At 38.3% G+C, this 24,932-nt stretch overlaps 1 protein-coding gene across 2 annotated transcripts in view; it reads right to left on the bottom strand.

Annotated features, from left to right (window-relative positions):
* AK5 (adenylate kinase 5) overlaps nt 1–24,932 on the bottom strand; it is a 244,225-nt gene that overhangs the window by 164,934 nt on the left and 54,359 nt on the right. For both annotated transcript variants that reach the window (XR_009503655.1, XM_059924682.1), the window contains exon 6: nt 23,233–23,424. Coding sequence is in view for 1 of the 2 variants with exons in the window: in XM_059924682.1 (XP_059780665.1) it covers nt 23,233–23,424 (192 nt within the window). In the remaining variant the exon portion in view is untranslated. The remainder of the gene's footprint in view (nt 1–23,232; nt 23,425–24,932) is intronic.

Below are 24,932 nucleotides of genomic sequence, written 5' to 3'. Positions count from 1 at the left end.
CAAAATAAGGCCCTGTGGTGCAACTGTGCCTGCAGCATTCTGAGAATAGTAGGGAGTACAGTGAGTGAAATGAATAAACAAAGAGGAACGAAGGAGGCATGAGGTCAGAGCGATAACAGGACACCACAGCAGATACAAGACCACACGGGTAAAGACTTTGGTTTTTACTCGGAGATGAGATGCTGTTAAAGGATTTGAACAGGGAAATGACATAAGCTAATTAGCTTTTTAAAATGTTTCCTTGGGCTGCTACGTGACTAGCCTTCAGGGGACACGGAAGCAAGAAGACCAGTTAGGAAGCTATCATGATAATCCAGGAGAGAGATGGTGTATCCTGGGCTAGGGTGGTAGTGATGGAGGTCCTGAGAAGCAGAAGAATTTTGAAATACTTTGAACGAAGAGCCAGTAGGATTTGTTGGCAGACTGGAGAGGAGTCAAAGATTATGAAGTTTTTGGCTTAAGCTACCACAGAAGGATACAGGTGGCATCAGCTGAAGACTGGAATAAAGCAGGGTTGGGGGTGTGTGTGGTGGGAGATCAGGAAGCCGGAGGTCAGTTTGTACAGTTAAGTCTGAGATGCCTATTAGACACCCAGATGGAGATGTCAAGTGGGCAGTTGGATAGGGGAGTCCAGAGTTCAAGGAAGAGGTTGAACTTGGAGGTATAAATTTGGAAGTCAGAGTGTAGAGAGAATTTATAGATATGAGGGTGGATGAAATCACCAAGGAAGCAAATATATCTTTGATGAATATTCTTCTTCATAAACACTTATCCTTATCTATGGTCATTTCACCAGAACAGATTTCTAGGAGTGAAATTATTGAGTCAAAAGGCATGTCATTGCCAAGGCTCTTGATATATGTTGCCAAATTACTTTTCAAAGTGGCAACAGTTTATATTACCAGCCAACACTGAATATTATACTTTAAATAATCTCTTTTAATTTGATACATAAAATAGAGTTTTCTAGAAAACAAAGTTATGGTTACCAAAAGGGAAAGGTGGGGTTGGAGGGATAAGTTAGGAGTTTGGGACTGGCAGATCCAAATTGCTATATATAAAATGGATAAACAACAAGTCCTATTGTACAGCATAGGGAGCTATACTCAATATCTGGTAATAAACTGTAATGGAAAAGAATCTGGAAAAAAAATATATGACTGAATCACTTTGCTGTACACCAGAAAGTAACTAACATTGTAAATCAACTACACTTCAATAAAAAAAAAAAAAGTCTTACTGTTGATGTGAGTTTTCTGATGACTAGTGAAGTAAAAAGTTTTTACAATGTGTTTGTTGATCATTTTTATTTCTTCTGTGCATTGGCTAATGGCCTGCTCAGAGTAAGACTTCCATTGGAGTACTTTATAAAATTTTTGTAATTTGCATAATTTATAGCTTTATTATTTTAGTTAATTATTTCTAATCCTTTGTTTTTATGTATAGGATAAGTACAAGCTAAGAAGAGGGATCAGATTGATGCCAAAGTGGCCTTTCCAGGGACTCATGAGTTGTGACATTTTATTTGCTTGGGCAGATAATGGTGGCTGTGATATTGTGATTTATAATAAGAAATACTTATGTGATCTTAGTTCCTATTTCCAGAACAGAGTTCCTAAAACCCTTAGAATTTCCTAACTGATGAGAATGATAAAGATGTCTTTTGTTCTGTTAATGAGGTGACTTTTGCATCTCCCCACTCAGGACAGGGGCTGGTGGCCCAAAGAACCGACCCCGTGATTAGAGGGTTGGAACTTCCAGCCCCACCCGCTACCTCCCACCAGGGAAGGCAGAGGAGTAGAGCTGGATACTGAGTTCAGTCACCAATGGCCAATGATTTAATCAATCATGCCTCTGTAGTGAAGTCTCCATAAATACACAAAAGAAGAGAGAGGGTTTGGAAAGCTTCTGGGTTGGTGAACACATGGAGATCTGGGGAGAGTGGTGTGCTCGTAGCCATGCCTCATGCCCTTTCTCTGTAAGCATTTCTTCTAACTGGCTGTTCCTGAGTTATATCCTTTTATAATAAGCCAGTAATCTAGTAAGTAAATTGTTTCTCTGAGTTTTGTGAGTCGCTCTAGTAAATTAATTGAACCCAAGGTAGGGGTCATTGGAACCTCCAAGCTATAGTTAGTAGGTCAGAAGCACAGGCCTGGCTTCTGAAGTGGGGATGGTGGGGGGACAGTTTTGTGGGACTGAGTCCTTAACCTGTGGAATCTGATGCAATTTCTGAACAGACAGCACCAGAATTGAGTTGAATTGTAGGACACCCAGCTAGCATCAGAGAATTGCTTATTGCTGTGGGGATGCCCTCACCCACCCACCACATATACATGTTGGAACTGTACCTTGAACTTTTAGCAGTTTTAAAGTATTAAAGTATTGAACCACAATTGGGGAAGCATATATAATACAGCCATTATTAAATACACACAATTAACAGAAAAGTCAAAACAACACAGAAGTTTCTTAAAAATTAAAACACTGTGCTCACTGAAATGAAATTACCTGAAAACTAGAACTATTGCTAATATTGCTAAAGGGTGAGTAGCAAACATTTTAAGTAAACTATTTTTTAGTCTAATAATACACGGCAGGGAAGAAAATAATAATAACAGCGAACATTTACATAGTACTTATTACATGCCTAGTGATGTTTTAAGAACTTTATTGATACTGCCTCATTCTTTCAACAACTCTATGAGGTAGGCAGCAGTTAGAAACTCCTTTTATAAAGGAGGAATTTGAACCCCAGATAGGTTAACTAACCTGCCCAAGATGCCCCAGTAGAACCCAGATTCTAACACACACAGTCTGGGTCAAGAGCCCAGACTGTTTCAGTTGCCCGATAAATATTATTTCATGTACTTTTTTTTTTTTTTAAGTTTTATTGGAGTATAGTTAATTTACAGTGTTGTGTTAGTTTCAGGTGTGTAGCAAAGTGAATCAGTTACACATATGTATATTTCATGTACTCTTGATAGCGACCTTCAGAGGTAGATTTACCTGCTCATTCTAGAGATGGAGAAACTAGATGCAGGACTTGCTCAGGTCCTGCGTGTAGGGAGTGATACAGGCTGGATTTGACCCATGAGACCATGCAGTCGGGGTTCCTTCCCTTAATACAACACTGCCTCCCAGAAATAGTTAAGAGCTGAACTGTGCAGTACACATGTTAAGTGGTAAAGGAATTCAGAAACAGAGGAGACTGACAGAGGCCCGAATAGTCAGGGAAAAGAGGTGAAGTAACCAGGGGCAAAAGACAGGATCTGAAAGGAAGAACGAAAGAGAAAGGGCAACTTAAGCAAGAGGGGCAAATGCTGGAGGATGAAATGGGACGGCCTGTGTGGGGAATGTTCAGGAGATTTTGTACTGGCTCGTGGGCTTGTATTGTCTGTCCTGTTCTTCTGGTAATTGTCTTCTGGATTTTATTTTGACACATATTAGTTATGTGGCTTCCTGTCTCTTCCCCTGAATAGATTCTCTTCCTGTGAGTTGCTATCAAGCTGTAGCTTCTAAAAAGCGGGGAACTTATCTTGTTCAGTTTTGATTCCTAGCCTATAAGAACTTAACATATATTTGTTGAAATTGGTTGAATTGCTGGTTTGGACCTGTTCTAGACTTTTAGATAAGACTGCTTACATTCATGGGGTCGCGTCAGCCTCTTCCTTTCAACCATGTCCCTTCCACCAGCATTGAAACTCACTCAAGTCTCCCCTCTCTGAAACAAAAGCAATGGATGTAAAACAAACAAAAGCAACAACTGCTTCCTCAGCTACACTCTTCCATCTAACTACTGCTTTCTTTTTCTCTTTTCCCCCACAGTCAAATGCCTTGAGTTTTTGACCCCTGCCTATCCACCTCTCTTCTCACCTCCCACTTATTCCACTGCCTACTCCTATCTGGTGTCTACTCCAGACGAGCAATGGACAATAAAATTCTCTAACTACCCTCCAATTTATAACAGGAACGGGTTTTTTTTCAGTCCTCATCTTACTTGACTTCCCACAGAAGCAACTTTGGACAGTTGATGCCTCACTTCCTGGAGCACTTTTAATTTAGGTATGGTATAGGTATGGTACCCGGTTCTCCTTTTCTCCCCCATCTTTGACTACTTTCTCTTCCCCTCCTTGCCTCATCTTCCTCTACCAGCCTTAAGATGTTGCTTTTAATTAAGACTCTATTGCTCTTTATGTAACTAATCACCACCAACAATACATACTTATTGAATTAATGAATGGACAAACAATCTAGTGCCTTCCTTGGGCTGAGCCCTAAGAAAATCCATTTCTTTCTCCTTCTGCTGACTGTTTCATTTAACATTTTTCCTATGCTATTCCTGCATTTTCTACATCTTGCTAAACTCTCTACTTGGTCCCTTTCCCAATTTATCCCTGAGCCTCAGCTAATCCAAGATCTATCCCTTGGTCTGTTAATTCAATTCCTGGCTCTGACGAAGTTATTTAACTTTGGACAACTTTGATAGCATGAATTCCCAGTAGACTTCATGGAGAGAGAAAAAACACTGCCGCTGAATTTGACAGTTGTTTGACATACCGTGAAACCAAATAAATAATTTGAAGGAAAGCTAGTGAATCATCTGGGGAGAGGTTCTGTAGAGTTCAAGGAAGCTTAGTATGTACTTTTCCCTCATGGAAAATATTGCACTGGTTTCCTGTAGATATCATATTGCTGTGTTTTGTTTACTTGAGCTGAATTCTCCCACTTCTTATTTATTTAAACTGGTTGACAATGTTATTTTTGATCTTTGAGCGTATGAGTTCTTAGTAATTTTCTTTTTTCTAGATTATCAACAGGATACATATTATAGTAGAAAAATTTGTAGAAAAAAGATAAAAATTATTCTTAATTCCACCTTTCAGACATAACCAAACATGGGAATTTTCCATAGTAACATAATTATGTAAAAATACCCCTTATATGCTTCTGGCAAAAAAAATAGTTTAGATTTTTTTCTGTAACATAAACTAACAGAATCTTAAGAAGCTTTCTCATTTTATAATTCTTTTTTTTTTTTTTAGTCCAGGGGTCTTTCTCTATAAAATACTAGTTTTAATTTAAACAAATCATTATAAATGATCTGAGTTTACAAAAATAGACCTTTTCTTTCTTCTTTCTCTTCCTTTTTTTTTTTTTTTTCCAGGTGGGCTGGAAATTTACTATTCAACTGGCAAATAACATTATTGGGGGTAAAATTACAATTATGTCTGAGGTAAGAAAAAAATAATTCTCTGAAGCAAGACTCATTTTAAAATTGAAAGAGACAAGGATAGAAGGAATTCAAGATCTGAGAGCTCTTTTTAAATAATTAAGGCTCAGTTCTACTCATAGTCAAAAGAAGAGCTTAACCCTCTGCTTTTCTCTAATGTTTTCATATTTTAGCTTCATTCCTTGGACCAGACTGTGAACTCTCTGGGATCAGGAGCTGTGTTAAGTCTTTTCTGGATCCCCACAGTGATTTGCAGAGCGCTCTGTAAATGCATAATAAATATGGGCTTTTTGACTCCTCAAATCATATGGATCAGAGTAAATAATAATCTCATTTGTGTGCTCTACAAGTGAGTTACGAAGGACCCTCACATCTTTTCTAATCTGGACTTCATGTCAATTCTCTGAAGTAGATACACTAGGTTATTCATTACTATTATGGCTTTAAAAGGGAAAATAAATATCTTGCAAACATGTTCATGATATAATTTTAAGTTAAAAAATGTTTAATGTATAGCACAATATGATTTCAGCTGCCATACTATCAAAATATCATAGAAAAACACGGCATGGAAAAGACCCAAAATGTTAACAGCGTTTTTTTCTGGGTTGCAGAATAATGGATGCTTTTTATTTTCTCCTGATACTTGTCTGCATTCTTTACCCCCAGTACCCACTCACATGTAGGCATACACACACACACACACACACACACACACACAGGCTCTCCATAAATATCATTTGTTTTCAAAAGGAAGAATAAAATTTTTACATAAAAAGAATTAAAAACAGAAGTAAACAGACTCCATTTTTCCTCCTCTGGATTGAAACTTGAAAGCTGCTCAGCCTTCAGGCAGCTCTGCTTGCCAATGTTGAGAAGGAAAAAGAGAGAAAATAACATAGCATGCATCTGCCAAGACAGATTTGTGGTTGACATTTCTTCTGAAAAATGTCTCCATTAAAATAAGTAGCTGTTGGTGTTGTCTCCTGATTGAGTCATTTTGAAAAGTAATGAGTAGTTTTCAGAAATGGATTTCTGCTTTCCCATGGAATCCATCACTTTGAATGGATATACCTTAGACATTATGAGCACATGATGAATTTATCGCTGGGTATAGTCATCTTCCTAAACATACTTGCATGATGTTGTTCAGCACAGTGAAGTGCTCAACAAACATAAGCTATTATTCATTATGAATATTTTGGACATATTTTTATTAGACTTTTTCTAAGTGTTTTAGAGCTTGGACTACGCATTACACTAATAACTGCAGATGTCATTTATTTAACCACCCATGTGATATGAGTCCTTTATTCATATTATTTCTAACCTTAATTAATCTTGCAAGTCGGTTAACTCCAGCCCCATTTTACAGATGAGGATACTCCAGAGAAGTTAAGAAACTTGCCAGGATTCAAACCCTGGTCTTTGTGACTTCAAAGCCAGCCTTTGGGGACTTCCCTGGTGGTCCAGTGGTTAAGAATCCATGCTTCCACTGCAGGGGGTATGGGTTTGATCCCTGGTCAGGGAACTAAGATCCCACATGCTGCGTGGTGTGGCCAAAAAAAAAAAAAAAAAAAAGCCAGCCTTTGGCCCATGATACCACACTAGGTTTTGCTGAATGTCATATTTATCATTGAGTTGCTTGTAGTATTTCCCTAGCATGGGGTTCCTTTGAATATGTTAGAAATTGAGCAGGGTTTTTGAATGATACAGGCATGAACAAATATATAGAACCAGCAGCCCTACCCATCGTTCTTGGTGTCTGAGAACATCCTCAGGGAGGGAGAAAGGGGAAAGAAATCAAGGAAGAGATTTGCTTCCAAGTGAAAGCAAACTTGGAAGAAGAAAAGAGAGAAGAAAGAAATCAACATCAAGAGTCTATAAAATAGCTTCTGAAGGGCTTTTACAGCTGGTGAGAGGTTTGGCAATGCTTATTCCAGCTGGGTTCAATTTTCTTAGTTCATCATTTCATAGGAGCTGCAACAGCTACCTTTAAAAAATGTCTCTGGATCACAGGAATTTTTCTCTTGTCATAAATCTGATATAATAAAAGAAGATAAGAAAGTAGCACAGCACATGCGGTTGCTATAGCATTAATAATACTTCTGGCCAGTGCAGGGGGCAATACCATCCAAATAATAATAATAACAGCCATGCCTGATTAGTGCTTTCTCTCTGCTGGGCACTGTATTGAATGCTTTAGTTACCTTTTCTCCCTCAATCTTCACAAACTACCTAGGAGGTACGTAATATGAGATTCAGTTTTCCAATGTCATAACTGAGGACCTGAGAGTTTCTGTAACTTGTGCAAGGCCAAGAGCTGGTTAAAGGCCTACAACCATGATCGGTTTGCCTCTGAGTTTTTAATCACTGGCCTTGTTTTCCTCTGTTGATAAATGGTGCTGTTTTCACTTGTCTGGCCATGTTCATCTTTTTCTCTTTATGTCTCCAATCCAGTATGTGATTAGGGTGTTGGTTTAAATCTATGTTTCATTCAGTAAATATTTATTGAGCATCTACTACATGCCAGATAGTGTTCTAGGAGTTTGGCATATTAGTGGTAAAGAAATCACTCAAAATACTTTCCCTCATGGAACTTTTGCTTCAAACATTGCATATTCTTTCTGAAATTTGCATTATTTTAAGAATTCTAATTTACCTTATGAGAGTGTGGAACAACAAAAACAAAAAAATCAAAATCTGATGTGCAATTTAAGAGTTAAACTTTGAATCAAGAGACCTAACACTTAAAAGGAAAACAAAGCATGTTTAGGGCAATGTAAAGACTAGAATTCTTTTCTTTTTTTTTTGGCTGCATGGCTTGTGGGATTTTAGTTCCCCGAACAGGGATCGAACCTGGGCCCCTGGCAGTGAGAACACGGAGTCCTAACCACTGGACTGCCAGGGAATTCCTGTAGAATACTTAAAAGATGTAACCTAGGATTAACTGCAAAGATGCGAAAAAAGGTTTTCAAGGTGAAAGGTGTTTTTTGGCTTTGTTTTTGCTGCCTCCCCCCCACCCCATATATGGACTTATGGGCTCCAAGTTAGGTGCTAGAAATAAAATATTGAAGATAACAGTAAAGTGATACAAAAGAAAGTAGACAGTGAAATTATAAAGACAGGAGAATTACAGTTGAAAGATACTAGAATCATAAAGAAGTAGAATTATAAAATAGGGTAATAACTGTCATGATAGGAATCAAAAGGGGTGTTGGAGATCTCATAGGTGCAGGCATCTGTCCCAGACAGAGTGGATTCCCAGAGGAAGCCATCTCGAGTGTGACAGCCCAGCCAGGTCAACGCAGTGGCGAAGACGATCAGGACAGCAGGGAGAGGGAAAAGCTCGGGCAACAGCCCCTAGCTCAAGAGAATGCAGTCTGTGAGCAACTACAAGTAGGAGAAAATAATTTGAGCCAACTGAAGTTTCCTATGTTTTTCTCTTCTCTTCTCTTCTCTTCCCAGTTTTAAAGCAGAGCTATCATTTCACGGAACATGGAGTAGAGCAGTGCCATTATGGAATTGTCTACCCATACAATTTTAGGAAATTAATTAATTGATATTGTTAATAACAAATTTCAGTGTTTTAGAAATTCAGATGGAATTGATGAAATGAAAACGCAATCAGAAGCTGCAGTCATCCAACACTGCTAATAGAGCCAAGAGGATTGCACCCGAGGCTTTAAGATCTTCTGAGAGAGAGAGGGTTTAGTTGGAAATTACTACTGAATTCAGTTGTAAGGGATCATATAATCTTTTGGGACTTCTGTCAGAATGAATTTATCATGAACATATGAACTCTAAAGCTGTGGTAGGAAAACTAAAAATAAACATTATCAAGTATGTATCAAATGATGGCCATGTCTGTATTCACATTTTTAAGAAGTTTCAGGATAGAAGAAAAATCACATTTCCCATTGCATAACAATCTCAATATTTTCAAACTAGATTTTCAGGTAAGAAACAAGATTCTTGGGACTTCCCTGGTGGTCCAGTGCATAAGACTCTGCGCTCCCAATGCAGGGGGCCCAGGTTTGATCCCTGGTCGGGGAACTAGATCCTGCATGCATGCTGCAATTAAGAGCCGGCGTGCCGCAACTAAGAAGCAACTAAATTGGGAGATTGGGATTGACATACATACACTATTGATACGATGTATAAAATAATTAACTAATGAGAACCTACTGTATAGCACTGGGAACTCTACTCAATGCTCTGGGTGACCTAAATGGGAAGGAAATCCAAAAAAGAGGAGATATATGTATACATATTGCTGATTCACTCTGCTGTATGGTAGAAACTAACAATATTGTGAAGCAACTATACTCCAATAAAATATTTTTAAAATAAATTAATTAATTTAAAAAAAAAAGAAACAACTAAGAAGTCTCCATGCCGCAACTAAAAATCCCGCATGCTGCAACTAAGACCCGGCTCAGCCAAAATAAATAAATGGATAATAAAATAAATAAATAAATATTTAAAAAAAGAAACAAGATTCTTAAAAAAAATCCATTGTTTCTTTTTTTCTTCCTTGATCCTGAATTTGACAGCAATTGTAGAAATTGTTTGAAGCAATACTTAGTATTTTCTGAGAAATCTCTCAAGGTTGCTGACACCTTCAAGTAACCTGTGAATTGGCAACAGTTAGAGGCCAGACCACAGGGGAAAGCATGAATTTTTGAAAGCCTGAGTTTAAAACACTACTGAAAAGCTACTTATCCAATCCAAATGAATGAAGTCTAAACAAGGTCTTGTTACCACTAAACTTATTAGAACTAACTCATTCAATGCAACTCATAACTTAATGCATTAATTCAAAAATATTGATATTTTAAATCACTCTGTGTATCTGGTACTATTCTGGCTGCACAGTCCCTGCTAAGCTGGTTACTGAAGAGAACAGCTACAACTTATGCACACCCAGCTTTCTTTTCTACAGACATTCTTTTAAATTCAGGGTTGTTTTGCTACTTCATATAGAAGATCTGAAGGCCAGAAATCAATGTCTTCATTAATATTTGAGTACCTCCTATTAACTAGAAATCTCAAAACAACTGCTTGAAAAGAAATTGATGAATGAGTAGATTTTTAAGTTTATTTGATACTGTGTGCAATTAAATTCCTAAATTAGGGAGTGGGCAATCAACAAGAAATTAGAATGGTTAATACAAAATTTCTTTTATTTCCTCACTCTTTCCCTGGCTGTTCAGCCTTTGATTCAGTCTTTTCTGTCCACCTCTTTCTGTTTCCAATCCTGAACTTGGTAATGACTAGGACTCCTCACTCAGTAATTTCAAATGTCTGATTACTTCCTTGAATGCGTGGAGTAAGCTCCATAGATTGTCCAGAGCGTTTGGACTTCATTCAGTCCCACAGGAGTTACCATGGAGAAGCCAAAGGCAATTTGCTCCATCTTGCAGCCCTTTGTGCCTCCTTCTATCATCATAATGGTCAGATGCTTTGAGGCCACTCATTTATCCCCTCTCTCCCCCTTTCCACCTGAGCTCCTTCAGAGCAGGGGCATGTCTGCATATCTGTCTATGCCTCACCTGCTAGGTCAGGGTAAAGGAGGTGGAGGCACCACCCTTGGGACTGAGGCTTCCAGAGGCTGGCTAGGTGAGAGGCAGGATGAGAGGGGAGCCAGTCACAGCAGATGAGACAACAGCACGTGCTGAGTCTGAAGGGTGATACAGGGCAGACCGGAGACGGAAGAGTATTGTCAGAGTGAGACACGAAGTGGGTGAGGCAAGAGTCAGGTTGTACAGTTTAGGATTTATCTGAGAAAGGATAGCAAAGCTCTTGTCTTTACCCGAAATCAGCTAAGTTAGCTATAACACCTGGCACATCCAAGGCACTAAATAATTTTAATACCTACCTAACAGGGTTGAGTGATTAAAAGCGGTAAAGATTAAAAGAGGTAAAGAGCTGGCATAGCATTTGATCTAGTATGTTAGTCCTTCTCCATTTCTCCTAGAATTAGATTTCTCAGTCAACAACATCTTGTCATTCCCATTACTATGGCTTTACCGATATCTTTCCCGACTGTTTTGAGAGGGAGGCTCTTTTCTTGGCTGCAAGTCTGGCTCAATCCCTTGTTATTAACTGAGTGGACTCTGTGAGACGGGACATATTTCAAACCTCAGCACCCTCATTTACTGGCTCTGGCATTTATGGTATGTTCCTGAACATCTCTGAACCTGTTCCTTTCATTAAACTTTAAGGACGATTGTGAGACTTGGATATAAAGTGGATAAAGGTCCTGGAATATTAAAAGTACTTACTGAAATGTAGCTATTATGAAGCACAGACACTTTCTACTCAAACTGTTTTGGACAGAATTGGTAGCAAATGTATTTCCCAATATCTTTTTAAACCAAGAAAATGGAATTTTTTTTAAACTTTGTAGTGGTTATTGCAGGTTGGTTTATTTAACATTTGTCCTAACTCTTTTCCTTTGCTTTCCTCTACATCAGAGGCTGGGAAGCTAAATAATTCATTTCCCAGCCTCCCTTGAAGGCAGGGGGAAACCTGTGACCTAGTTCTGACTGATGAGACCTAAGTGTGAGTCAATGAAGGAGAGAGAGGGGATTTATGGGAAAGCACTTGCTTTCTTAGCAAAGGGTAATAGATATGGTTACCCAGCCTTTTGCCCTAACCTCTTTGTCCTATTTGGAATTCTGGATCTGATGACTACAGCAGCAGCCGCCATTTTGCTACAATGAAGAAACACATCAAAGAGGGTGGAACAGAAAGATAGAAGGGACACGGTTCCTTGATGACATCATTAAGTCACTGTACTAGCCTTAGATGATCCATCTCTGTACTTATTTTTACACAAGTCAAATAAACCTGTTTGTTTAAGCCATAGCTATTCAGCTATTCTGTTACTTGTAATCAAACATATCGTTAACAGGTACAAACCTTATATTTTTGATTATAACTGACTACTGTGCAGTGGTTAAATGGAACTATGTCCTCATATGTGTAAAATGTATAGGGCTCTCTGCCATCAAAATAAATGGTTCCAAATATATCTATAAGTTTTTACTAAATTTATTAATTTATTTACTCAATGAGTTATTTTGAAACAACTATTTGTGGAAAGAATAATTGGAAATTCAATGGACTCTGCTGTCTCTTTGCTTGGATTTTAATGTCACTTTACAATGCTTTAGCTAATCACAATCCTTAGTACATTAGTTTTCTTTTCCCATCCTCTTTTCTTTCAACTTTGCCATGAATGCTGTCCAAATAAGAAATCAAAATAATTAAATTGGTAAAATGCATGTTATATCTCATATGCAGGTGATTTATGAGTGCTATTCTTCCCCAAGCACTTTTTTGGTTACTCCCACATTTGCGGTTGGTTCCAGATGGTTGTAGGTTCTGCCCCATGGAGAAATAAAACCCTGTGGCACCCACAGTCACCATCCCAGCTTAGGTCCTTATCAAATCCCTTCCAGATGCTTTCTCCATTCAATGTCTTACACACAGCTATGAGCTTATATTTCCAGTTGTGTCATTCCCTTGCTCAGAGCCTTTAAAGCTCACCCCTGCCCATAGAATAACCCTTCCTCCTTAGCTGAGCACTTCAGGGCCTTCCTCATTTTGATCTCAGCACATCTGTCCCCTTTCCTTTCTTTTTTTTATTTTCTTATTTTTTTATTTTTAAAGGAACTCCTTTATTTATTTTTATTTTTGGCTGTGTTGGGTCTTCGTTTCTGTGCAAGGGCTTTCTCTAGTTGCGGCGAGCGGGGGCCACTCTTCATCGCGGTGCGCGGGCCTCTCACTATCGCGGCCTCTCTTGTTGCGGAGCACAGGCTCCAGACGCGCAGGCTCAGTAGTTGTGGCTCACGGGCCTAGTTGCTCCACGGCATGTGGGATCTTCCCAGACCAGGGCTCGAACCCGTGTCCCCTGCATTGGCAGGCAGATTCTCAACCACTGCGCCACCAGGGAAGCCCCCCCCACTTCCTTTCTAATTCTCACTACTTCGTCATATACCCTCCCCGCCTTGTGTCTGTTCATGTCTGCTTATAATGCCCTTCCTTTCCATTTCTGGGTTCTCTTCCCCAGCCCACAAGCGCCAATGTTTCTAGGAAAGCCTTTCTTAATCTTTCCAGGAGTAAGTCACTTCCCTGCCCCTGGCTCTTCCTGGCTTATTACACCTCTGTGTGTGACACTTACCCCTTCCTGTGCTATATTCAAGTTATTTATGTTTACGTTATTGCCTGCACACAAACTCCACGAAGACAGATCTACCTCCATATCATCTCTCTATTCCCTACAGTGCCTGATGTGGCCCCTTTGTTTGACATGCAACAGGCCCTCGATAAAACTGCTTGAATGGATGACTGTAAAAGGCCTGTCATAATGGGGAAGATGAATGATAAAACTCCAAGTAGATAAGGATAGGGTTTTGCCTGAAGCAGAACTGCAGCCATGGTTTTACATTTGATTTGTAGAACTGAGCAAGATCAGAAATGACGGGTAGTGTAGATACACAAAAATACAAGGCCCAATAACTGGCCATTCCCAGTTAAATTGTCTTCTTGTAATGTGTGCTCAGATTAATCAATTTTATGAATTATCTTAATTATTTTACATCTGTTATCTAGTAAAATTACTTTTTGAAAAACCTCTCAGTGTAATGTACCAACAGAATTAATTTTCTCATTTATTCTTTCCAAAGAAACATAAATGAAGCGATTACAGCTGAATAGAGGTGCTTATCAAATGATAAATGCCTGGAGAAAGCAGTAATGGGCTTTCTCTTCAAGATCCAGAGTGCATAGGTGCCATGCTTCAATGAAGGGAAAACAGAGCAATCACAGGTGCTGCCTCTGGGGTCAGCGCTCTGCATCTGGGCCAAGGCTCTACTGCTCTTATGGGATCCTGGGCCAGCTACACTTTGGTGTGCTTCAGCTTTCTCATTTACAAAATGGAGATGATAATAATATCAGACTCATGGAGATCTGGTGAGGATTAAGGACCTACCACATGTGAAGCACTTTGAATAGTACCAAGCACATATTAAGCACTTATAAATTGTTAGCTATTGTTTTTTGACACCATCTATTCATAATATATTCTTGTATTTTCCTCACTGGTAAGTCTTAAATGCCTGTTCTTTTCTTTTCTTTTGTCTTCTTCTCTTTTATTTTTGGTCACTTAATTTAGTTATAGTGTCTCTATTTAAAAATATTGATCAATTCCAATTAGTTTTGTCTGAAACAGAAAGAATTTAGTCCAAGAACTTTACAAAAAATATTATTTTCTTACTCATGTTCCTGATAAGTCTCAGTATAAAATATTAAAATAAATTAAGATCTAATTCTGGAAGTGTGGAATGTTCACTGACACTAATTTTTTTAATTTAATCAATCTATTTATTTTTGGCTGTGTTGGGTCTTCGTTGCTGTGCACGGGCTTTCTCTAGTTGTGGGGAGCAGGGCCTACTTTTCATTGCAGTGTGTGGGCTTATTGCGGTGGTCTCTCTCGTTGTGGAGCATGGGCTCTAGGCACATGGCTTCAGTAGATGTGGCATGCGGGCTCAGTAGTTGTGGCTCATGGGCTTAGTTGCTCCATGGCATGTGGGATCTTCCTGGACCAGGGTTCGAACCTGTGTCCCCTGCATTGGCAGGTAGATTCTTAACCACTGAGCCACAGGGAAGCCCTTGCTGACACTATTATCATAATTATTGTTCTGATCAGAGAGCTTCTCCTGGAGAAGTGACCAGCTGAAAATGTGTGTGTGTGTGTGTGTGTGTGTGTGTGTGTGTGTGTGTACATTTTCCTGTCAGGAACTGAAGAGTTGAAACAAGAGTTTACAGTAAGCTGTCAGTGTGACATGACATTCAGCTACCAACTATCTACTAATCTGCTTTATTTTACTTAAAAAAAATTATGAATAAAGACAAGCTATTGTAGAAGGCAGCCCCAGGCCTTAAACTAAAGTATTCTTAGGTAGACTTGTCAATAATAGTTCTTGGAATTGGGATTTTCTTAATGTGAATTTTCCACATGTGTTCACTTGAATATTATCTTGATTTTATCCATACTACTTATTTCATGGTTATCATGTAAGGACCCTAGTTTATACTTTAGCTGATTAAAGAGTAGTGCGTAGAGCTTTTTGGACTCTATTTCATGGGTATTTGTAATAATAAAATCAGCAGAAAAATATCTTATATCCTTTTGGGGATGGAACCATGTTCATTCTTTAAGTTCATCCTCATTTTTCCTGTAAACATCTGTATGAAACATCACAATGAGTATATTGCATTTGTTGGCGTGAGAGCTCTTCTCATCAGGCAACGGCAATAGGTTCGCCATGTAGTTGGCATTAATTTCCCACTTTGAAAGGAGCTGCATTCTCTGAGCCATTTGGTTTGCTCTCTGACAGTGGAGTATGGATAGGTCTGATACTGCGTGAGCTTTGCGTATGGAAAAGTTGTGTCAGGGTGCTTGCTTGTTACTAAGACAGAACGACAGAATTAGCTATAAATACAGTATCTGCTTGTTCTCCCTTTTGTTTTGATGCTGTTTAGGAACCAGCATAATTTGCCCCGGAATGTGGATGTTACTTTGCTACAAGTAGGTTGCCACTTTATGAGCAAATAGTGATCTCTCAGTGCTTTTATTTTCCTTTCTATATATAAAAGATCCGAGAATGAAACTGATATCATAATCGTATTTTAGTTTTTAGAGCCCACAATAATGACAGTTATGAAAGTAATCAGATTCATTTTCAATTTAGTTTTGGATATTTTAAAGCCAGGATACAAAGGTCTGTGCCACTAGGTAAATTAAATGGGTCCCACTGACTAACCCACAGAGATGGTACCCTCCTAAAGTAGGACATGGTACTTTTTCTAGGGCAGCACTGTCTTGCCAGCTTTGCACACAGTAGGATTTGATAAATGTCTGTTGCCCAGACAGTGTGATTCCTTATAAGCTGCTCTTAAGTCAAGCCAAAAATGGATATTTCTCATGTTTCTTTGGGGGTGCTTCACATTGAGGCTTTATCAGTATTAGGTTTGATGCCAGAAAGTACTGTCAACTAGATTTAAAATACTTTGAATTAAAAAAATTATTTATTTATTTATTTATTTTTACAGTAGGTCCTTGTTGGTTATCTATTTTATTTTTTTAATATATTTTTTCCTTTGTCTTTTAAAAAAATATTTATTTATTTATTTCATTATTTATTTATTTATTTAGGCTGCACCAGGTCTTAGTTGCAGCACGTGGGATCTTCAGTTGTGGTATGCATGTGGGAGCTAGTTCCCTGACCAGGGATCAAACCTGAGCCCCCTGCATTGGGAGCGCAGGGTCTTATGCTCTGGACCACCAGGGAAGTTGCATGGTTATCTATTTTAAATATAGCAGTGTGTGCACATCAATCCAAAACTTTCAATCTATCCCTCCCGCCCACTCCTCCCGGTAACCGTAAGTTCATTCTGTGAGTCTGTTCTGTTTTGAAAATAATTTCATCTGTATGAAAAAGTACTTTGAATTTAAAACAATTCAGAGGGCCATATATCCAGGTGCACGTATATACCATCATCACCCAAGCAAATATCTTACAGAATACCCCCATAGCCTTTCCCATTTATTAACCTTTGAAAACTCCTCCCTGACTATTTTCTATCTTAGTTACTAAATCCACCAAATAGGAATTAGTGGGGGCTTTTGGTTATGTAACAATGAATGCTTAAACAGCATATAATCAGTGATGGTATATAAAGGAAATATAGCTTCATTATGTTACATATTACAAATTTATCAACCTCAAGCATTGGGATGCAATAACAGAATTTTCCTCCTAGTAATTTTAGGAGAATGGGTTTGTCTGAGTAAACTTTTATCGGGTATTTTCATTGCCTTTCTTCTGTTTATGCGGGCTGCTGAATTTACAGAGGGCTTGTGCTGCTTAGATTTCTCTCCTACCACCCCATGCAGTGATGCTAGTGGAGATGGTGATAATTAACCAATGGCTGTGCACTAGGAGTTTAGGGATAATTGTACTTGTATTTAAAATCTTAGTGTTGATGCCTATGAAAATTGAAGTTAATTAAGAAATAATTATTCAGCAGTCCTGTCTAAATTAACTTTTACTATTCCTGTTTATTTCCCCTCTGGCTAGGAGTGCCTGGTGGGATGGAAATTACATAGTTTCAGTGGTAAATTTGAAATACATCATGGGAGCATTCTCAAATTTGAAGGAAGTCATAGGGGCAAATTAAGCAAATGTAGTGCCAATGGGGTTATCTGGGGGCTCAGGAACAATGCCTGGTGAATCACTAATAGTGTGGTTTTGACAAGGATGTGTTTTCTATGCCAGGGGTTCCCCAGAACTGATGCCAGTTTATGATGAAGTGTTCCCTAATCCATAAAGAAATGACAAAAATAAGGCAAACGTTGGGAATTTTTCTTATAGTCAAACAGATTTGTTTAGAGACTTTATTTGGAGCTATGTTATTCCTAATCTTTTTGTGCTAAAAATATCCCTTTCAAACAATGGCAATAATAGATTATTTTTTCCTTTCTAATGCCCTCACCTTTAGTAAAATTTTTTAAAAAGTCAACTTGGGAAATGCAAATTAAAACAAGATACTACTACAGACCTACTAGAATGGCCAAAATCTGGAACACTGAAAACACCAAATGTGTTACTGGTGAGAATGCAAAATGGCACAGTCACTTTGGAAGACAGTTTGGCAGTTTCTTTCAAAAACACATACTCTTACCAGCAAACATGCTCCTTGGTATTTATTGAAATGAACTGAAAACTTATGTCCACACAAAAATCTGTACACGGATATTTACAGCAGCTTTATTCATAATTGCAAAAACTTGGAAGCCACCAAGATGCCCTTCAGTAGGTGAATAGATAAACTGTGGTATACCCAGACAATGGAATGTTATTTAGTGCTCCAAAAAATGAGCTATCAAGCCATGGGAGGAAACTAAAATGAAAGAAGCCAATCTGAAAAGGCTATATAGATTCCAACTATATGACATTTTGGAAAAGGTAAAACTATGAAGACAGTAAAAAGATCAGTGGTTGTCAGGAGCCAGGCTGGGGGATGTGGATGGGTGAGGAATGAACAAGCAGAACACAGAGGTATTTAAGGGCAGAGAAAATACTCTATATGATATTGTAATGATGGATACATGTCACTATACATTTGTCCAAAAGCATAGCATGTACCACACCAAGTGTGAACCCTAAGGTAAACTGTGAGCTTTGAGAGATTATGATGTGTCAATATAGGTTCATTAACTGTAACAAATATAACACTCTGGTGGAGGATGTTGATAATGGGGGAGGCCATGCCTGTGTAGGGGCAGGAAGAATACAAGAAATCTCTGTATCCTCCTTTCAGTTTTGCTGTGGGCCTAAAACCGCTCTAAAAAAATGAAGTCTTAAAAAAAAAAACCAACTTCATCTTAGCCCCATTAAAATTTTTTTCCTGATCTATTAATTACTGAAATAGGAAATCACTGGCCTATGTGGCCTTGTTATATGCTAAGATGGTTTATAATTAGTCTCTCACTTGCTTCCCTAGGAAAATTGGTGTTGGTGAACAAGAAATAATCCTGTTTTAACATCTTTCACATTTCCTGGCTGAAGAGATCCAGTCAGTTAATCAGGGTATTAGTTAGTAGGCCTCTTCATACATCCTATGACTCTAGCTTACTTCTCATTTTTAAGTTATGCTTCTCTTGCTTCCTCCTATAAAAAGTCCAGAAGAAAAATGACCATCAGCTTACTTCACAGTCTAAAACTAAATGTGGACCTTCACTGATTGCCATCCACATTAGGTAGCGTTTGTTCAATGCACATGAGTGTGCAACCATTTCCCTGGTAAGTTGAGTGTTGTTCCAGCTGAGTGGAATATCCAATGGCACATGCATTTTGGAAAATAATAACATAAACACTACGTCTTACCCTATTATTTTTCAAGCATTTAAAAAGACCCTTTTCTTAAAAATATAAACAAAACAGCATATATTTTTTAAAGAGTTCATCAAGCTTGTAAAGACTTGACCTGTTTCAACTAATAATATTTCTTTTTTTTTTTCTTGGCCGTGCTGCACGGCTTGTGGAATTTTAAGTTCCCTGACCAGGGATCGAACAAGGGCCCTCCACAGTGAGAGCACAAGAGTCCTAACCACTGGACCACCAGGGAATTCCCACTATTTTTTTAAAAAGGGTTCCACCTTGTGAAGATGACTAAAACAAAGACTAAATAAAATACAATAAAGATAAAAAATTATCTCTAAGCAGACACATTATTGGGGGTTTTATACAGTTTCACGAAGTCCAAGAGCTCCAAAATGTCATGAGACATAGCTTACTCAGTAAGACTAAATAAGTAGCTTTCCTAGTCCCAGGAATACTAAAACAAACTTCAAAGAAAAACTTCTGATAAACTTTGGGAACTCACAGCATCCTAATCTTTAATTAGGAGCAAAAGGCTGTAAAAGACATGATGAGCTCTTACATCCAACCTACGGTAAGTCAAAAAACAACATACAAGCTTGTCTGAAAAGATTCTGTGAAGTCCCTAACATACTAGCCTTGTGATTTCCTATCATTTAATTCGTACTTGCATGGATGATTGTATACAGACAAGTATTAGAAAAGAATAAAAGGGAAGCAGTCCATGTGATGGGAACCATGTCAATAAGATACAGTATTCAGGCAACAGCCTGTTTTCCTGGCTATTTTGATTAGGTTTTCTCTTCAAACTGGATTTGTTCTTCAGTCAAATCTGCCAACTGATACAGTTAATGTTGAAGTGAAAAAGAAAAAAGAATGGGTTGACATCTGTTACAATTCAACTACCATATTGACACATACCTATTATATAGCTTGATTACACGGGTGATAAAGAAGTCAAAGAAAACACTGGGACAATTTTCTAACTGATTAAAAGACACTTTTAAAGAAAAAAAAGAGAATTGGGGGAAAAGTTTTTAAAATCTAAATTCTTCATTTTGGACTTCTTCAACAATCTATCTACGGGAGAAAAGGCAACAGAGTACCTTCCAAGAGCACGGATTTGTTAGTGGTAATTGTAGGTTCCAAAAATGGTCATTAGAGGTGGAAGGAAGAAAAAGGAGGAAATACGAAAATTACAAAATAATTTCAATCACTTATATGTCACAACATTCCTGGCACCATTCTAAGCACTAGATATCCACTTACTCCACACAATTACACTGAGGTAGGACCGATGATTATATCCACTGCATGGGTCGGGCATCTGAGTCACAGACAAGATAAGTAACCTTCAGGAGGTCACACGGGTGGTAGGTGACGCAGCAGGAATCTGCACCAGGCACTGTGGCTACATGGTGCATCCGAACCACGACCTCTGCACTGCCATCGTCCGCCAGGCTACATGCATTCTCTCATTTCACCCATACAACATTATTATGTCGGTAACGTCATTTCCAAGTTATAGATAGAGACTGAGTCCTAGAGCACCATGAATTTATTAAATGGCAGTGGAGCTGAGATTCCAGGTGAAGGGTTTCAGACTCTAAATCCCTAGGGAAGAGGAGCACCAAGATAAAGTTTCTCACCTGGACTGAGAGGTATGTGGTCTCTGTGGTCTTTAAGAACCTCACACCAAGATCAATGATGAATCCTACACGCGGGCAGAGAGAGTCTGTTCTACTCACTACGGGGCTTTCCTGTGGTGCACGACATATATGTGAGGCCCCCCTGTACATTCTCCTTTACAACAGTCATCACACTTAATAACTCATTGTTTAATATCTGTTTCCCCATAGACTGCAAGCTCTGTTCATTTACTGGCAACGTACTGTGTACCAGAGAGGCACTGTTCTAGGAGTTTGAAGAGTGTCAGGAAATAAAATAAAGATCCTTACCTTTTGCTTATTTAGCATTGCGCCCCTAGCACCTAGCAGAGGGTCTGGCACCAATTGGTTCTCAATAAATATTTACTGAATGAATAAATGAATCAATTAGGAGGGGCAGGTAGAAGCAAAAGAAAAAAAATTACAGAGAAAAGGAAATATTTGGGTTTAATCTATTAACTCCCAGATTTTTATTAAAATCTTAATATGTTTTTGATTAATCAGATAACCGTTTTAGTAATTTAACTCATCTTTAAAAGCAGAAATGCTACCAAGTATATTTTAATTCCCAGAGGGACCTATGATCCAGGTTCTGAAGGAGGACATGTGCTTCAGGATACTGCACTCCCTCTTTTGTCAGACTAAAATTTCCAGTGACATTTCCCAGAGCTTAGCCTGTGTTTGTGTTCACCGATTTTCAAAAGGTGACTTTCCAATGCAAGTCTTCTCCCAGTAATTAGAGGCATTTATCTTAAAGCTCATGGGGTTTAGCAGGGAGGTTACAGGCTGTCATCCGCATTAGTATTGACTCCCTCAATTAGAGGCAATGGCATTTCACCTCCATGCAAAATATTAGTAGATTAACAGTCCCCATTCTGCATTCATTTGGGAAATATCTTCTGCTTGTGATGATGAACGTGACAAGCAGGGAGTAATCAGAGACACTCTGGTAATACCTTTAAGCCTTGCAAACATCAGTTAAAACTCTGGCTCTGCAGCTTGCAGTTGAGCTTTGGTCTGTAGGGTAAATTTCTATTTTTATGACACGACACAGAAGTCAGCGTTGCTAATTTCCAGGAGAAACAACCAACAACCCCAACAAAAAAGAGCCAGAGAAACATCCACCCTGATTTTCTTGAATCTTTCATATCACTCAATGTCTCTTTTAGACCATAAATGGACTCTGGCATTGTGAACAACTTTCAGGTCAGATTTATAATTCTCTGACATGACAACTTTGACTCAAAGGGCAAATTCTAATAAATATTTCTTTATAGTGCTAAAAAAACTGCAAAGAGATTATTATTCAAATGTCATTGACTGTCTCTTTCAATATAAGGGCATTTTAGGCTAATGAAGAGATTTTTAACACAGTAATTGTTAGGTCATAGGAGCTCTGTGGATGGGCTTCAGTAGATTTACCTAAAATTTATGGAAAGCATCTTATGCGCATTTTATTGGGATGGGCATGTATCACTTTCATCAGATTCGCCTCAGCTTGTAGCCCCACTAGACAAGAATCTCTGGTCTCGTGAGAAGAGCTAAGGGCTGAAGGGAGGGTTATGCCGAGGTCTGCTACCACCACGGAGCACCCCGAGCTGCTTTGGGTTTTAGCGTCTTCTTCTGCAAAATGCCTCAGCTGGCCAACGATCCTCTGTCTCCTCTATTCCATAATTGAATCTCTGATGTGTGGGGATCATAAATTTAGCTGACTTTTCACCTCCAGCTTCCTGTATTCTAATAACTGTACTAACCAGTAATTCAGCTTCATCCTTCTTTGGCACATTCAGTATCACTAAACACAAAACAAACTATTTATGAACAAAGTTAATATTTGCATTGTATCGATGGAGCAGAAAGATCGATGCCTTCCATTTTGAGACAATATCACTTCTTTATGACAAGTCAAACCCTTAATAACTTTTTGGGCCATCAGAATCTCATTTCTTTATGTGGTAACCTATGATAAAGTCTAACTTACAATTTAAGTCTAATATAACACTGTATCAATTCTGTTTATAAGCCTATCAATTTTATTAGGTTTTCAAAGACAGAATAGTTGAGAAACTGGGCCAATATTGCTTAAAATGATCAAAAAATTATGTAAAAATACTTTAAAACTTGGGGGCCACAGAATTCTAGCCAAGGTTAAAATTTATCATTTTTTGTAAAATCAATTAAACTAAAGTGAAAGTGTTTTTACCATCATGGCTTAATAAAGGCAAATCAGGTCAAAATTACCAATTTTTTTTCATTGGATCTCCACCCAAGAAAAGTCACTTTTTTAAAGTAAAAGGATTTCTAAATGAGAAGAACATAGGATAATTAGAAATCTGAAAGATCGTTCTTGTACTAGACATGTAAAGTATATCTAACTTACTGTCATGATGAGCCCCTTTTCCTGGAAGTATTTAACCAATGGAGCAGCGTTCTGCTTGAAGTTCATTAGTCTCCTTTGGGTAGCTTTCAAATTGTCATCAGGCCGTCCCTGTTGCTCTGCGCGCTTCAGTAATCTTTCTTTGAGCCTCTGATTGGTACAGGCCAGGAACACCACCAAGTCGGGAGTACAGATCTGTGGAGAGCATCAAACAAGTAGACAGGCATTCAACATACCAACCAATGTGAGTGTAGGCAGTGGCATTTCTCTCTTCTGGGTCTGTGGAGGCTGCCATATGTTTGACCCTCTATGTTTTTGCCAGCATATTTCCAGGGCTACGGCTCCACACAAGGCCAGGAGGAGCTATTGCTATTACAGTCCATGTAAATGGTATACTTCAACTCACAGAGCCGTGTACTGTGGCCCTCCAAATTTCTGGAAAATACTTTTTATCTATGCTCAAATAAGTTTTCAAGTTTCAAGTTAAGATCAATATAGGCCAAACTCTGCCAAAGGTAGATGTGACCTGTTTAGAGGGGAAATGACTATTGAGCTACAGATATTCTCTACAGTAAACAAGTACTGCTGCTATTATTACTATGTGCTGCCCTTTTAAAAGTATGTACTGTATGCCAGGCCCAGTGCTAAGTTATTTCCTTATGCTGTTGCTAAACTTTACAACAATCTGCAAGGTAAATATTATCTCCATTTTAAAGATGAGCAAACTGAAGCTCTGAGAAATTAAGTACTTGTCTGAGGTCACATGGTCAGTAAGGTCAAAGGTGATATTTGAACCCAGGTCTGTCTGGTCTATGGTCTCTGTTCCCTCCACTATTACAAAGAATCAAATGGCTCAAAGGCCTTCATGAATTTCTGAAAATACCAAGGAATAACATGAAAAGAACCTATGAACTAAACAGTTTTTATTTAACTCAGTTAGAACTAGTAATGTATGTAAAAGATAACATGATCATTTAAAGTGAATGTACTTTCTTGTTGAAAATGGGACAAGAAAAAGAGGCAGTTTTGCATAGCGCTTTAAAGAAACGAGCTCCAAAAATTTTTTACTGTATCCTCACGTTAGTAAATTATTTGAGCATCTACCTCAGTAACTATATACTTATTAAATTATAAATTATGCATGAATGTATGATAGCCATGTACTACCATACTAATATATTGTATGTATGACATATGTACATACATACATATGTATGTATGTAATATATTGTATAATAGTATGTATGTTGTAAAATACACACAAAAATACAATTTTAAAAGGGTGACATATGATAATCGTAATTTTAACATTTTCTTCCCACACTACAGTGGTTTGCCTTGTGCACTCTTGAGACCACTGGCTTTGGACCCTGGAGTCTGGGAAACATGGATTACAGTTCTTGCCCTAGGATTTACCAGCTGAGCTCTGGGCATATGGCTTAACTTTACTAAGCCTCCGTGCCTTCAGCTGTCAAAAGAGATACATGAACCTCCTACCTGAGTTATTATAAAGATTAAATAAGATCAGCACAAACTTGATCAATGGTAGGCGCTCAACGAATTTTAGCCATGTTTACTATCTCTTGGTTTTCATGATTCTATATTGTCCTGGTTCTCATTTAACTTTTTGTTCTGTATTTTCTTTTTCTCTTTGCTCAAATTTTTTTCCTTAAAAATATAACACAAATAATGATGTTTATGAG

This window comes from Balaenoptera ricei, chromosome 1, assembly GCF_028023285.1.
Source record: "Balaenoptera ricei isolate mBalRic1 chromosome 1, mBalRic1.hap2, whole genome shotgun sequence".
Lineage (NCBI taxonomy): Eukaryota > Metazoa > Chordata > Mammalia > Artiodactyla > Balaenopteridae > Balaenoptera > Balaenoptera ricei.
This window is presented reverse-complemented; position numbering and strand designations above follow the sequence as displayed.